Source organism: Hippopotamus amphibius, chromosome 2 (assembly GCF_030028045.1).
Source record: "Hippopotamus amphibius kiboko isolate mHipAmp2 chromosome 2, mHipAmp2.hap2, whole genome shotgun sequence".
Taxonomy (NCBI): domain Eukaryota; kingdom Metazoa; phylum Chordata; class Mammalia; order Artiodactyla; family Hippopotamidae; genus Hippopotamus; species Hippopotamus amphibius.
The window spans coordinates 202,107,629-202,120,558 of NC_080187.1; the positions used below are offsets into that span (position 1 = coordinate 202,107,629).

The 12,930-nt window shown below is 34.4% G+C and overlaps 1 protein-coding gene across 6 annotated transcripts in view; it reads right to left on the bottom strand.

The window, feature by feature from the left end:
* The window catches only part of ICE2 (interactor of little elongation complex ELL subunit 2), a 75,484-nt gene that overhangs the window by 37,145 nt on the left and 25,409 nt on the right, over window positions 1–12,930 (bottom strand). For all 6 annotated transcript variants that reach the window (XR_009051476.1, XM_057723677.1, XM_057723681.1 and 3 more), the window contains 4 exons: window positions 7,721–7,858; window positions 6,422–6,538; window positions 6,094–6,253; window positions 4,957–5,138 (listed from right to left, as the gene is read on the bottom strand). Coding sequence is in view for 5 of the 6 variants with exons in the window: in XM_057723677.1 (XP_057579660.1) it covers window positions 4,957–5,138; window positions 6,094–6,253; window positions 6,422–6,538; window positions 7,721–7,858 (597 nt within the window). In the remaining variant the exon portion in view is untranslated. The remainder of the gene's footprint in view (window positions 1–4,956; window positions 5,139–6,093; window positions 6,254–6,421; window positions 6,539–7,720; window positions 7,859–12,930) is intronic.

Here is a 12,930-nt window from a genome sequence, read left to right on the forward strand (position 1 = left end):
AGGTCATGAAATATCTGATCAGTGTTAAAATTTTCTAGTCTGATAAATTTCTTTTTACAATTATTTATTAGAATCAGGATCCAACCAAGATCCCTACAATGCATTTGGTTGGTGTCTCTCAATTTTATTTGTCAAACGCCTCTCCCCCATACTCCGCCAACTCCCATATCCATCAGATATTTGTAGAAGAAACTAAATCAGTTATCCTAAAATTTTCCACATTCTGGATTTTGCATCCCCATGATCATTTAACATATTCTTCCCCTACATTTCCTATTAAAATGATCTAGTAGCTTGATTAGTTTTGGGCACATTTTAAAAAACTTGAATATGTTATATGTGGTACTGTGTACTTCCCACTTCAATCAGGAGGCTAACAATGTCCGGTTATCTTTCTTCTTGTACTATTACAACTGTTCTGTTAATTCATCATGTGTCAACAATCTAATCTCTCCATTAAAATTCCTTATTGATCTTCTAATGATTTTAGCAGTCATTAATGATGACCATTGCCTAGATTCAATATTTCACTCAGAGCTGCAAAATGCTGAGTGTCATAGTCTATCACTACCCTGAAATACAGTTCGTACTGGAAAAGACAAATACTTGAATTTTTAAAAATCAGTTTTCAGAATAATGACTTGATACACTAGCACCCTCCAAAGGTGACATACTTTTTTAAAAAGATATTATGAATTCATGGATTTTAACCTATTTCATATGTTTCCAACCACTGCAGTCATTCTTTGTCATGGTCAAACTGACACATCTCTGGCCAATGGGAAACCCTTCAAGTTAGCACTGGCATCTTTTTTTACACAATTCCAATTTTATTACAAGGTTTTTTACTTAAGTTCTTTGATTGGCATTTGTATCTCATGCTGAAATTCTTGGACTTCTAATATAAACATAAGCACTTATTTGCTTTATCATACTATCTAACGTGTTCAAAATAACAATAGCAACTATCATTACTAACAATATGATTACTAGATGCAGTTTAAGATTTTTTGGCAATTCTTTTCAAACTAAGGATATAAATCTTTAAGGATGTATAATCACTTAATTCTCTGAGTGACCATTTTCACTTAAAAATATAGTGTGATATCTTGGAAATCACACTATGTTGCATACCTAGAGCTAGATTCTTTTTATAAGCATACCTTGGTTACACTGTGTGTCAGTTCCAAACCACCAAAATAAAGCAAATATCACAAAAAAGTGAGTCACACAAATTGTTTTGGTTTCCCAGTGCATATAAAGACATGTTTACACTATAGTCTATTAAGTGTGCAATAGCATTATGTCTTTAAAAATGTACATATCTTAATTAATACTTTACTGCTAAAAAGTGCTAACCATCATCTGAGGCTTCAGTGAGTTATAACAGTAACATCAAAAATCACTGATCACATATCACGATAACAAATATAATTAAGTTTGAAATACTGCGAGAATTACCAAAATGTGACACAGTGACACAAAGCAAGCAAATGCTGTTGGAAAAAGGGCGATGACAGAGTTGCTTGGTGCACGGTTACCACAAACTTTACATTTGTAAAAAACACAGCATCTCTGAAACGCAATAAAGCAATATGCAATAAAATATTGTAATAGCTGTAATAGCTGCATAGTATGCTATTGAAGATGCACAGTTTATTTAATGACTATCCTATTAAGGGACATGAAGACTGTTTCCAATGAATACCTTATAGCTGCAATGAATACCTAACACAAATATTGTACTCTGTTCCTAGTGTATTTCTGAGCTACATTTCTAGAAGTGAGGTTTCTAGGACAAAGGATGAACACATTAGTTTTTATCTGTTCTGTGGGTACATCTTTCTTCATTTGACTGTAGAAATGTTATAGCAATCTTTTTTTCCTCTAATAACTTTGTAAGAGCTTCTATCAACAATCCTCTTCTGTTTCTCATGTTTAATTGAGATAGGACAATCTGGTGTGGGAGTGTCTCAGGATAGCTTTCTTAGCTTCATGCTTCTCTGTTACCATGAAGTGTGTATGTATGCATGCATGTAGGTTTGTATCTGCTTGTGTGTGCATATAAAATCTTATTACATTCTGATATCTGCTTCCTCTATTTCTCTCTCCCACAATTATCTGAAAACTTATTTTTCCTTTATCTTTAATGTCCTTGTTCTGCTCAATATGAACTTTAGCACTAATGAATTTTCCTGAGCCAAGGCTTTTGTCTTAGAAAGAACTTTGGCTGGTTGGTTTCTACAGTTCTTAGGACTCAGGTCACCTCAGACCTATTTTAAGTTCCGAGTGCCCCTGCACTGACCTACAAATTAGAGCCCATCCACATTATTTTCACTTTCATTATTCTTTATTCATTCTTGCATCCTTCACCATCCTCTCTCCATCTGGGATTGTTTTCCTTATGCCTGAAGAAATCCATTAGAGAGTGTCTGCTAGTAGCAAACTCAGTTTTTACCTGAATATATCTTTAATTTTTTATTATTTAAGGATGTTTCACTGGTTAGAGCATTTTCGTAAGGGTTATTTTCTCTCAGCACAGTATATTGTTCCAATGTTTTCTGGCTTCCATCATTGTTGAGAAGTTACTTGCCAATCTAACACTCAGTCCTTTACAACTAATGTGCCTTTTGTTTCTCTGGTGGCTTTTAAGAGTTTTTTCCTCATCTCCAAGTATGGTTTGGTCCCATTACCTCTTTTACACCTTCCTTTTGAGTGCAAGTACACAACTGTTAGACATTGTTACTATATTCTCTATATCTCTTGCCCTATTCTCCATGTTTTGCATCTTTTTGTTGTCTGTTTCATTATAAATAGTCATTTCAGACCCATCTTCCAGTTTATTAATTCTCTTATCAGTTTTATGTAATGTGCTAATAACCCCCTTTACAGAATTCTTAACTGTACTTGATATATATTTTTCTTTTAAAAATTTTACTTAGTTCTTTTTCAAATCTGCTGCCTCTTTTAAAAGTTTCTAGATCCTCACTGAAATTTTCAAGCATGGCTTTAATTTCCTTGCATGTTGTATAACTAAACAGAGTTGGCTCACAGTTGTGATTGGTAATTCTAGGATCCATTTCTATGAGTCTATTTCTTTGGTCATTGTGATGGTTCTTGCTCAGAGTACCCAGTCTCTTCCAGTGTCTAGTAACCTTTAATGTTTTTTTGGAAGCTATATTTAAAAAGTTATTTGTAGAAATAATTTGAGGCTCAAAATGACATTCTGTTCCTCTAAGAATTATTCCCACTCGCTTTTGCTAGGTATCTAAAGACGCTAGCAATCCAAAAGCATCTGAATCCAAGTTCAAGGCCTGAAAACCCAGGACACAATCTGCAAGAAAGCTCACTTATTTCTAGTTTGCCCTTACTTCTGGGGTACAGCACTGCAGGGTCCAAGCCCATGGGAGAAAACTGAAAACTTCTTGTCTGAAAACTTCTGTCTCCCTAGTCCTGTGATGCTGCCAAAAGCACGTTTTCTGTTGCCTCTTCAGAACTGGCAAATACCATTCAGGGCAAAAATTACCCTAAGTGACAGGCTTACCAATTTGGATTCTGGTCTTCTTTAGTATCTAAATCCTGTAAGTCCCCCCATCTTATTAGGTCTTTTTGATGACTGTAAGAAAAACACTGTATAATACGTCCAGCTTTTTCAGCTGTCATCAGTAATGGAAGGCCCAAATTACTTGGTCTGCCATTACTGAAAGAAGTTACTCTGTCACTTTTCATCCCTCATAACCTACTTCATGTTTCTTCATAGCACTTGTTACTGATATTCACCTCACGCCAATATAAATTTTAGGTAGATTTAAAAATGTAAAACAAAACAAAAAACCTCCACAAAACTTAAGAAAAGTTACAAGCGCTTTATGACATACATATCATAAAAATACTGAAAAGCAAATGGCAAACTGAAAACGACAAATATGAAAGACGAAAGGCCAATATTTTTAAGATAGTATGAGCTCTTTTCTGTCACTAAGAAAAATATTTTTATGTTTTATTTTCTAATTTTGTTTGCTCTCTCAATTTGTTCAAGTCCCCGTTCATATTTCCTGTCCTTGGGAAAGCTTTCCTGTTCAAGAATCCCATTCCCATCTCTTTCCCCGTAACCTGCTCCATTTTTCTGCACAGCATTTATCAATACCTGCTTTTTTGATACTGTTTTATCTGTGCCCTCTGACACTAATGTAAGTTCTGAGAGAAAAGAGACAATTTTTATTTACTGCTGTATCCTCAGTGCATGGAACAGCATCTGCTTAATAAATATTTGTGGGATGAATGAATGAAGTTTTGTATAAACAGAATGTCTTACACTAATAATCATGGGAAAATATTCCAAAATACACAAAATAATAAAAGCTAGTATTTATGGAGTACCAAGCATTGTTCTAAGTGCTTTAGATATATTAACTCATTTAATCCCAAATAATTCTATGTTAGGTTATCATGATGCCCATCTTACAGATGAGCAAACTAGACACAGAGATTATGTAGCCTGCCTAAGGTCACACATATAATAAGCATATATTAAAAGAGATTAACAATCTGGCCAAATACCTTCTACATCAATCAAACTCATCTCTTCCTTTTCATACTTAAAAACTCTTGAATACAAATAAAACCATCATCACTATGACCACCATTGCTGACTTAGTCTTCAGTACATACGAACTAAAGAATATGCTCAGCGTTTTACATATAAATATCAAACTTAATCCTGACAGCAATTTAATGAAGTAGCTATAATCATCTTACTTTCATAAAAGAAGAAAATTGAGGCTGAAGGAGGTTAAATTAGTTGTCTAAAGTCTAGATTCACGTGGGGTTCAATTTTAAGTTTCAATCTAAAGTCTATATTTTTAACTACCAGATTTAGAGACTTGCAATAAAACTATGCTTCAAAAGGATAAACAAGTACATCTCTTAAGGGAAAAAAAAGAAAGCATAACATACATCCATTTCAGATATATAATCTTCTGGTTTGTCCATAAATACTGCAGAGACTGGAACAGATGTGTTTTTGGACATCATGAATTTTAAGGGAACTTCATGGAAGATTTGATTTCTCTCTCTCATTGTCATTTTCTTTTGGGGAAGTGGTGAATTAATATAAATTACTTTAACTGGTTTTGAACCTTAAAACAGAAAAAGAATGAGAGTGATTAGTTAGTAGTAGTCATATTAAAAAAACGAACAACAAAAAAAAACCAGGATGTATAACAGAAGAATTACTAAACAAAGAGACATGCACAGGAAACTGGAAGCACATGTCCTATACATGTGCCTTGAATGAAAAGATTTTTAAAGTTCCTTAGAGATGTAAGGGCAAGAGACTCTTACTGGCAGGAAAAATATGTTCTTTTTCTAACAACTTTAAAAAAGATTTTCTGGTTTTTGTTGTTATACTTTACCATCATTATTACTCAGTTTCTCTTGGGTTATACTTTCAAAAAGTGATAAAATGTTTACCACGGAGAATATATTACATTTAGCTCTAATTTATAGTTTTGTTTTTAGACATAGTCCTTCATCTACTACAATTATGTTATTACATACAAGAATATTAATTCTAAAAGGTGAGAAATTAAATATGAATGAAAATAGAAAGGGAATAATATTTTGTACAGAATTTATGTGTAACTATTAATTTTACTGTCGAGAGAGACTATCTTACGTTTATAAGTATAGACTTATTTTAAATCTGAATTTCAACAGTAGGTAAGTAAATAAGTCCTGGAAACTAACCCATTTGAGGTTAGTATTACATTTCTTTCATTCCAGTGAAAGACAGAAGAACCTCACCATTTCATGTATTTCTGACCACCCTAAACTATAATTTTTTCTCTACTTCTCACAAACCCAGCATGCATACAGGTTCTGTAGATCTAATAACTCATTTATGAGTGTTAATTCTATAGCAGCACTACATATTAAAACGTTCTACTGAATGTAATTGTTAAATGTACATCCTCCTTAAATCAAAACTTAGCTTTTTGTATTTGATGAATCACCACCTATATTTAGACAGCTGACATAGAACGGTTTCAACTCCTCTTTTGAGAGTATTACTTGACATGGCAAATTACAAACCTGCAACAGGTATTACTTGAATACACACTGGAATTTCCCACTGTTCCTTGTAGCTTGGTCCATGATTATTTAATAAGGTAAATAATGCTTGACTAGTTAGAGCTATCTGAGGGTGATATCTTGCAACAAGCTTCTCTGCATTTGGGTCTTTACTAATATCCTGAAAAACAACATGAAACTTGTTACTTGATTACACTTACTGAAAACTTCTTTGATTAAATAATGAAGGGAGAAATTCAGGAAGGGTACTTTAGAACAATCAGGTTGCATGTACTTTATGAGGCACAGGAGATTACTTAGGAAGTTCCAAAACCACTTTACTACTTACATAACGCATAGCTGCAGCTGTTTGTTCTGGTGTTTCAGCGGTAGGTATGTTATCTTTTGACAGCTGCAACTTTGCAGGCATTGAGGGAAATACTGTTTTCACATATTTTACACTACCCTAAAAAAAAAAAAAAAAAGCTTTATTGCAGAAATTTTAAAGTATTTTTTTTCTGAAGTATCTTTCCATCATATGAAACTTATAACTTAAAATTTTTCATTCTACTAAATGCAAATATCAAATTCAGGGCCTTCTTAAGACAAGACTTTCATGTTTTTACTTGACAACCACCATATAGGTTTTTTTAAAAAAGGGTCCAAGATAAGGGTGCCGTGGAATTTTCCGTCACTTTAAATTCCAACCTCTCATTTTATGAAGTACAAGTCATAACAGGGTATAAGAGAAACTCTAAAATATCTTCTCTACACACACATACCTCCAATATGATTGTGAGTAAAATCCCTTAAAAGAAAAGGGGCTTTCTGCTTGTATTCAGAGAGGTTAAAAAAGATGGAAACCAAGAAAAGAAAACCAAGAAATAATGTTGGTAATGATATTTTTTTAACTCTCTCTTTTTTAAAAAATATTTATTTGGCTGTGCCGGGTCTTAGTTGCTGGCACACGGGATCTTCATTGCAGTACGCGGGATTCTTTAGCTGCGCCACGTGGGCTCTTAGTTGTGGCATGCAGGATCAGGTTCCCTCACCAGGGATCGAACTGGGCCCCCTGGGAGTGTAGAATCTTAACCGCTGGACCACTAGGGAAGTCTTGGTGTTGATATTTTTTAAAATATCAAGGGAACTTCCCTGGTGACACAGTGGTTAAGAATCCACCTGCCAATGCAGGGGACATGGGTTTGAGCCCTGGTCTGAGAAGATCCCACGTGCCTCAGAGCAACTAAGCCTGTGTGCCACATCTACTGAGCCCACATACTGCAACTACTGAAGTCTGTGCACCACAACAAGAGAAGCCACCACAATGAGAAGCCCTCACACCACAATGTAGAGTAGCCCCTGCTCGCCACAACTAGGGAAAGCCTGCACGCAGCAACAAAGATCCAACTCAGCCAAAAATAAATACATATATACATACTTAAAAAAATAAAATAAAACAAAAACATCAAGTATTGGTAGCCATACAATAAAAGGGGACACATATTATTGCATATTTTAAAAATTGTCTCATTACTGCTCAAATTTTAAACATAAATACTGAAATATATTTAAATTGTTTCAATGTGAAATACAGATGATGTTTCAGACAAAAATAAGTTTATTTTTATTTTCATACAGTAAACCTTACCAATGCAAGAAGAGTTTTTTCTAACTTTAATCCCATCTCTATTCTGAATGGGAAGAATCCCATTAAGCTGGTGACTTCATGAAGAGTATAGAATTCTGGATACTTTTTCACTTGTTCAATACAAGCTTTTAAAATTTGCTAAAAAAATAAAAATTAAGAGAAATTTCTTTTTTTACTTCTCTAATAAAGCAACAAAAATAACAGTTACATGTGACTATATAATTATTCATTTCCAATATGAGCCTCATTTCATTAACCAAACTTCTAACAATCCAGGCATGTTGTATACTCCTTATTTGTTTTAAACTTATTTTTCATCACAATTCTTTTTAACCTAATTTCTTAAAACATTGATGTTTAATAATACTAAAATTAGCAATTGTGCTAAAATTTAAAGCTAGAGAAGACACATCATATTTTCTATGCTATTTAAGAAACTGTCAAAGAAATAAAGCCACGTAAAAATTTTAACATGCTTTACAGAAATAAAAGCAGTTACATGAATGATTAGAAATAAGTAAGTTTAATACCCTATAAAGATTCCCAAGCATAATGAATTAATGTAGTAATTATCTTACAGGTCATTTGAATCTTCAATCTAAAAAATAAATGAGAAATGTTATAACTGCTTCAAATGATGAAGTATTTAGTGTTTTCTTCTCTCCAAAATGTTCTCAAAATATTAATAACTTACCAGGAAATGTAATGAGGAAGGAAAAATTCAGTTTCATCCAAGCATGTGATAACATGTAAATAACTCACAGAAGCACAGCAGTTTGGGAGGGGGTAGGGGAGTTATAATTTAAAACCATACATACTACATTATCTTCTAAGATACAGTTGTCCCTTGGTACCTCTGGAATCCTCCATGGATACCAAAATCCAAGGATGCTCAAATCCCTTATATGAAACAATATAGTACCATCAGCCCTCCATATCCACTGATTCAGAACCCACGGATATGGAGGGCCAAATGTATGTGTTTTTTCTTCTTCTCTCAATGAACCTTAATCTGAACCTTTCAGAATATAGTTTATATCACAAAAGCTTTTAGCAATAAGCATATTTTTATATCTTACACCCCCTCTCCCTTCAGACATTTATAAAATGTGTCAACTTACAAATCAATAACATTACTCCAGTACATCTTTTTTTTTTAACTCCAGTACACCTTTTCATCTATAGTTTCACATCCTCTTCCCCTTTTTTAAATCCTCACTCCCTGCTCTTCCACATTTCACCCCTCAATTCTATGCTTTTCAATAATGAGCTTGATATTTAATTCAGGATATTACTTGCAACTAAAGCAGATGTAGGTTAATATGGAGAAGTTCTGTTTGCTTTTAAAAACCCTAGTAAATTGCAAACTCAGATCTGCATATTATTTTTGCTCCTCATTTATAACATTAGTCAACTTTCAGCCCTAACATTCCCGTCCTATAGTAGTCATTACAAAAACCTGAACATGCAAAGGAAAGCAAAATATAAGAACTACGTGACATACAGACTACTCTGGTTAGATATTTATCGTCACAACTTTCTTGGTAAAACTATGCTGGATGCTACAGTGCTTTTTAAGTGAGTTTCACCTAACTCAGTAATTACGGCAAGAGAAAAATTCAAGGGAAAATCTAAGACAGTTTTATACCTATACTCAGATACATTATATAATATTAAAGGTATTTCACAACTGGTAAATATTAAGTAACTAAAGGATAATTATGTGGTATATTTATATAAAAATTTTTAATTAGTAATTCACTTATGTTTGAAAAACAGCTAAGAGTGAACAAAGGAGGTTAAAAGATTCAGGTTGTTCCCCATCACCCACTCCCAAATGTTATTTAATACTCAAAGTATCCTGAAAGTTAAAAATCACCAAAACCACATGCATGTATACATCATTACAAAGAAAAATGAAACTGACTGTGCTCCAGAAAGAGAAAATATAATATGTTTTCATATGTTTGAAGCTTAAAATTTAATAGACACTACCTCTGGCAATACAGTAAAGTAGGTAACTTGAAGAGCACTCCTATCCAAATAACACTAGATGCTGGATAAATTACAACTAACAATTTTCATGCATTGCTGGGCTTGGTAAAAGAGAGGAGAAGCTCCAAGGACCATAAAGGAACAAATAAACTCCAAACACCTAGAACGAGGAGAAACAGGAGCAGTGAGCAGTAAGAAAATCTATGAAAGGTAAAATGGCATGAGGGCAAACGCCTTGACCAGTTCTAAGGTCAGGTAGGGAACCAAACATTAGAGCCCTACATTTAAGGCTTCAAAAGCAGAGATTTGAACAAATATCTGTACAACCATGGTCACAGCAGCATTATTCACAACAGCCAAAAGGTGGAAGCAAATCAAGTGTCCATGGATAGGGGGCTTCCCTGGTGGCACAGTGGTTAAGAATCCGCCTGCCAATTCAGGGGAGGTGGGTTCGAGCCCTGGTCTGGGAAGATCCCACATGCCATGGAGCAACTAAGCCTGTGCACCACAACTACTGAGCCCACACGCCACAACTACTGAAGCCCACGCACCTGGAGTCTGTGCTCTGCGCAACAAGAGAAGCCACTGCAATAAGAAGCCCGAGCACCACAATGAAGAGCAGCCCCTACTCTCCCCAGCTACAGAAAGTTCACATGTAGCAACGAAGACCCAACGCAGCCAAAAAACAAAAGTGTCCGTGGATGGATGAATGGATAAACAAAATGTCCATATACATTCAATGGAATATTCAGCCGTAAAAAGGAAGGAAATTCTCCCACATGCTACAACATGGATGAATCCTGAAGACATTATGCTAAGTAAAATAAGCCAGTCACAAAAAGACAAATACTATACGATTCTACTTATATGGGGGTGCCTACAGTAGACAAATTCAGAGACAGAAAGTAGCATGGTGTGTGGCACAATAAGAAATAAATATTTTGTGTTTGTCCCTGCAAAAATCCTTGGACTCTCCTAAGTGGTAAGAATGTCTTTTTTTTTATGCTAATGAGATGACAAAAGGCCCATAGATAACTAATCACCAACAGCTAATGATTTGATCAAGCATGCCCCCCAAATGAAATCTCCATAAAACCCCCCTAAACAATGGGAGTCACAGAGCTTCTGGGCTGGCGAACACAAGGAGGTGCTGAGAGGGTTGTATGCCTGGAGTTCTGTGCCTCTTTCCCCATACCTTGCCCTATGCATCTCTCTCTTTCATTTGGCTGTTCCTGAGTTGTATTCTTTATAATAAACTGGAAATAGCAAGTAAAGTGCCTTCCTGAGTTCTGTAAACCATTCTACCTAATTACTGAACTTAAGCTGGGGTGGGTCATGGAAGCCCTAGGCCTGGAGAGTTGCAGAACTGGTTGGTATGGGGGCAAATAATCACACACATTTTGTGGCGGAAGTGTTGTGAATAGAAACAGTTCAGAAACAGGTATAGAGTCTCAGTTTTACAAGATGAAAAGAGTTCTGGAGATTGGCTATACAATGGTATGAACATGATTAATACTACAGAACTGCACATTTAAAAATGGTTAAGGCAGTCAATTCTACATTATATGTATTTTACCATAATTAAACCTAAATTTTTTAAAAAGGGAAGGAAATTCTGACACAGGCTACAAAACATGGGTGAATCTTGAAGACAACATGCTAAGTAAAATAAGCCAATTACAAAAGGACAAATATTGCAATAACTTCACTTATATAAGGTACCTAGGGAAGTTAAATTCATAGAAATAAAAAGTAGAATGGTGGTTGTCAGGAACTGGGGGAGAGAGGGAATGATGAGTTATTACCTAATGAATACAAAGTTTCAGTTTGGGAAGATGGAAGAGTTTGGGAATCGATGATGAAAATCCATTCACAACGCTGTGCAAGTATTTAATGCCAATGAATGATCCTTAAAAAGGGTTAAAATGGTAAACGTTATGTTATATATTTTACTACACCAAAAAAAGATAAATGGAAGACAAACTGAAACCTAGGAAGTCTGGGAATTTCCAAAAAAGAGTTGGAAAAACAAAGAAAAAACAATAATTGAAAACAGTTGAGAATTTTCAAAAACCGATGATGAATTTGAATCTACAGATACAAGAAACACAATGAACCAAGTAAAGTTTTCTTTTTATAAAGTACATTGCACTGAAACTATAATACATCCAAACATAAAGAGCAGTCAGAAAGAAAAGTCTGATTCCCTAAAAGAAATAACAATTACACAAACAATACACTTCTCAGTAACAATACGTGAGCTAGAAAAAGTAGAATTATATCTTCAAATGCTGAGAAATAAACTATCAACTTAGAACTATATACAGAGTAAAACTACGATGTTCAAACATCATTGCTCTTTGGGGAAATGCAAACTAAAGCCATAATGAGATACCACTACAAATCATTAGGTTGGCTAAAATTAAAAAAGTTTAACAATGTTAAGTGTTAGCTAAAGTGCAGAACAACTGGAACTCTTATACAGTCACTGCTGGTGAGAGTATAAAATGGTACATCCACTATGAAAAACAGTTTGGCAGCTTCTAATAAAATTTAACTTCATACACTTGCCAGATGATTTATAAATACTATATGTAGTTATATACCCAAGAAATGCAAACATATGTCCCAAAAAATCTTGTACAAGAATGTTCATGATAGCTTTATTCAAAATTGCCCCAAACTGGAAATAACAAAGCTGTCCATCAACAGTTGAACTGATAAACCAATTTTGGTATAACCATACAATAAAACAAAAAGGAATACAAATGAACACATTATGGATACTTGCATCAATGTGAATGAATATCAAAAATGCTGACTGAAAGAAGTCAGACATAAAAGAGAAATTGTGTGTGATTCAATTTTTATAAAACTCTAGTAAAGGCAAATCTAATCTATGGTGACAAAGCAAATTGGTGGTTTCCTAGGTCTATGGATGGAAAGAGGCGCAGAGATCTTTTTAGTGTGATAGAAATACTCCATATCATGACTGGGGTCATGGTTACACAGGTGTATACATTTACCAAGACTCACTGACATGCACTTAAAATTGATACTTATTGTATGTAAATTATACCTCAGTAAAACTGATTTAAAGTTAAATGTGGATTAAAAAGGGAGAGTTTATTCCTAGAAGAGAATTTAGGCAAAACATTCTCTGACATAAATTGTACCAATGTTTTCTCCTCCGGTCAGTCTCCCAAAGCAATAGC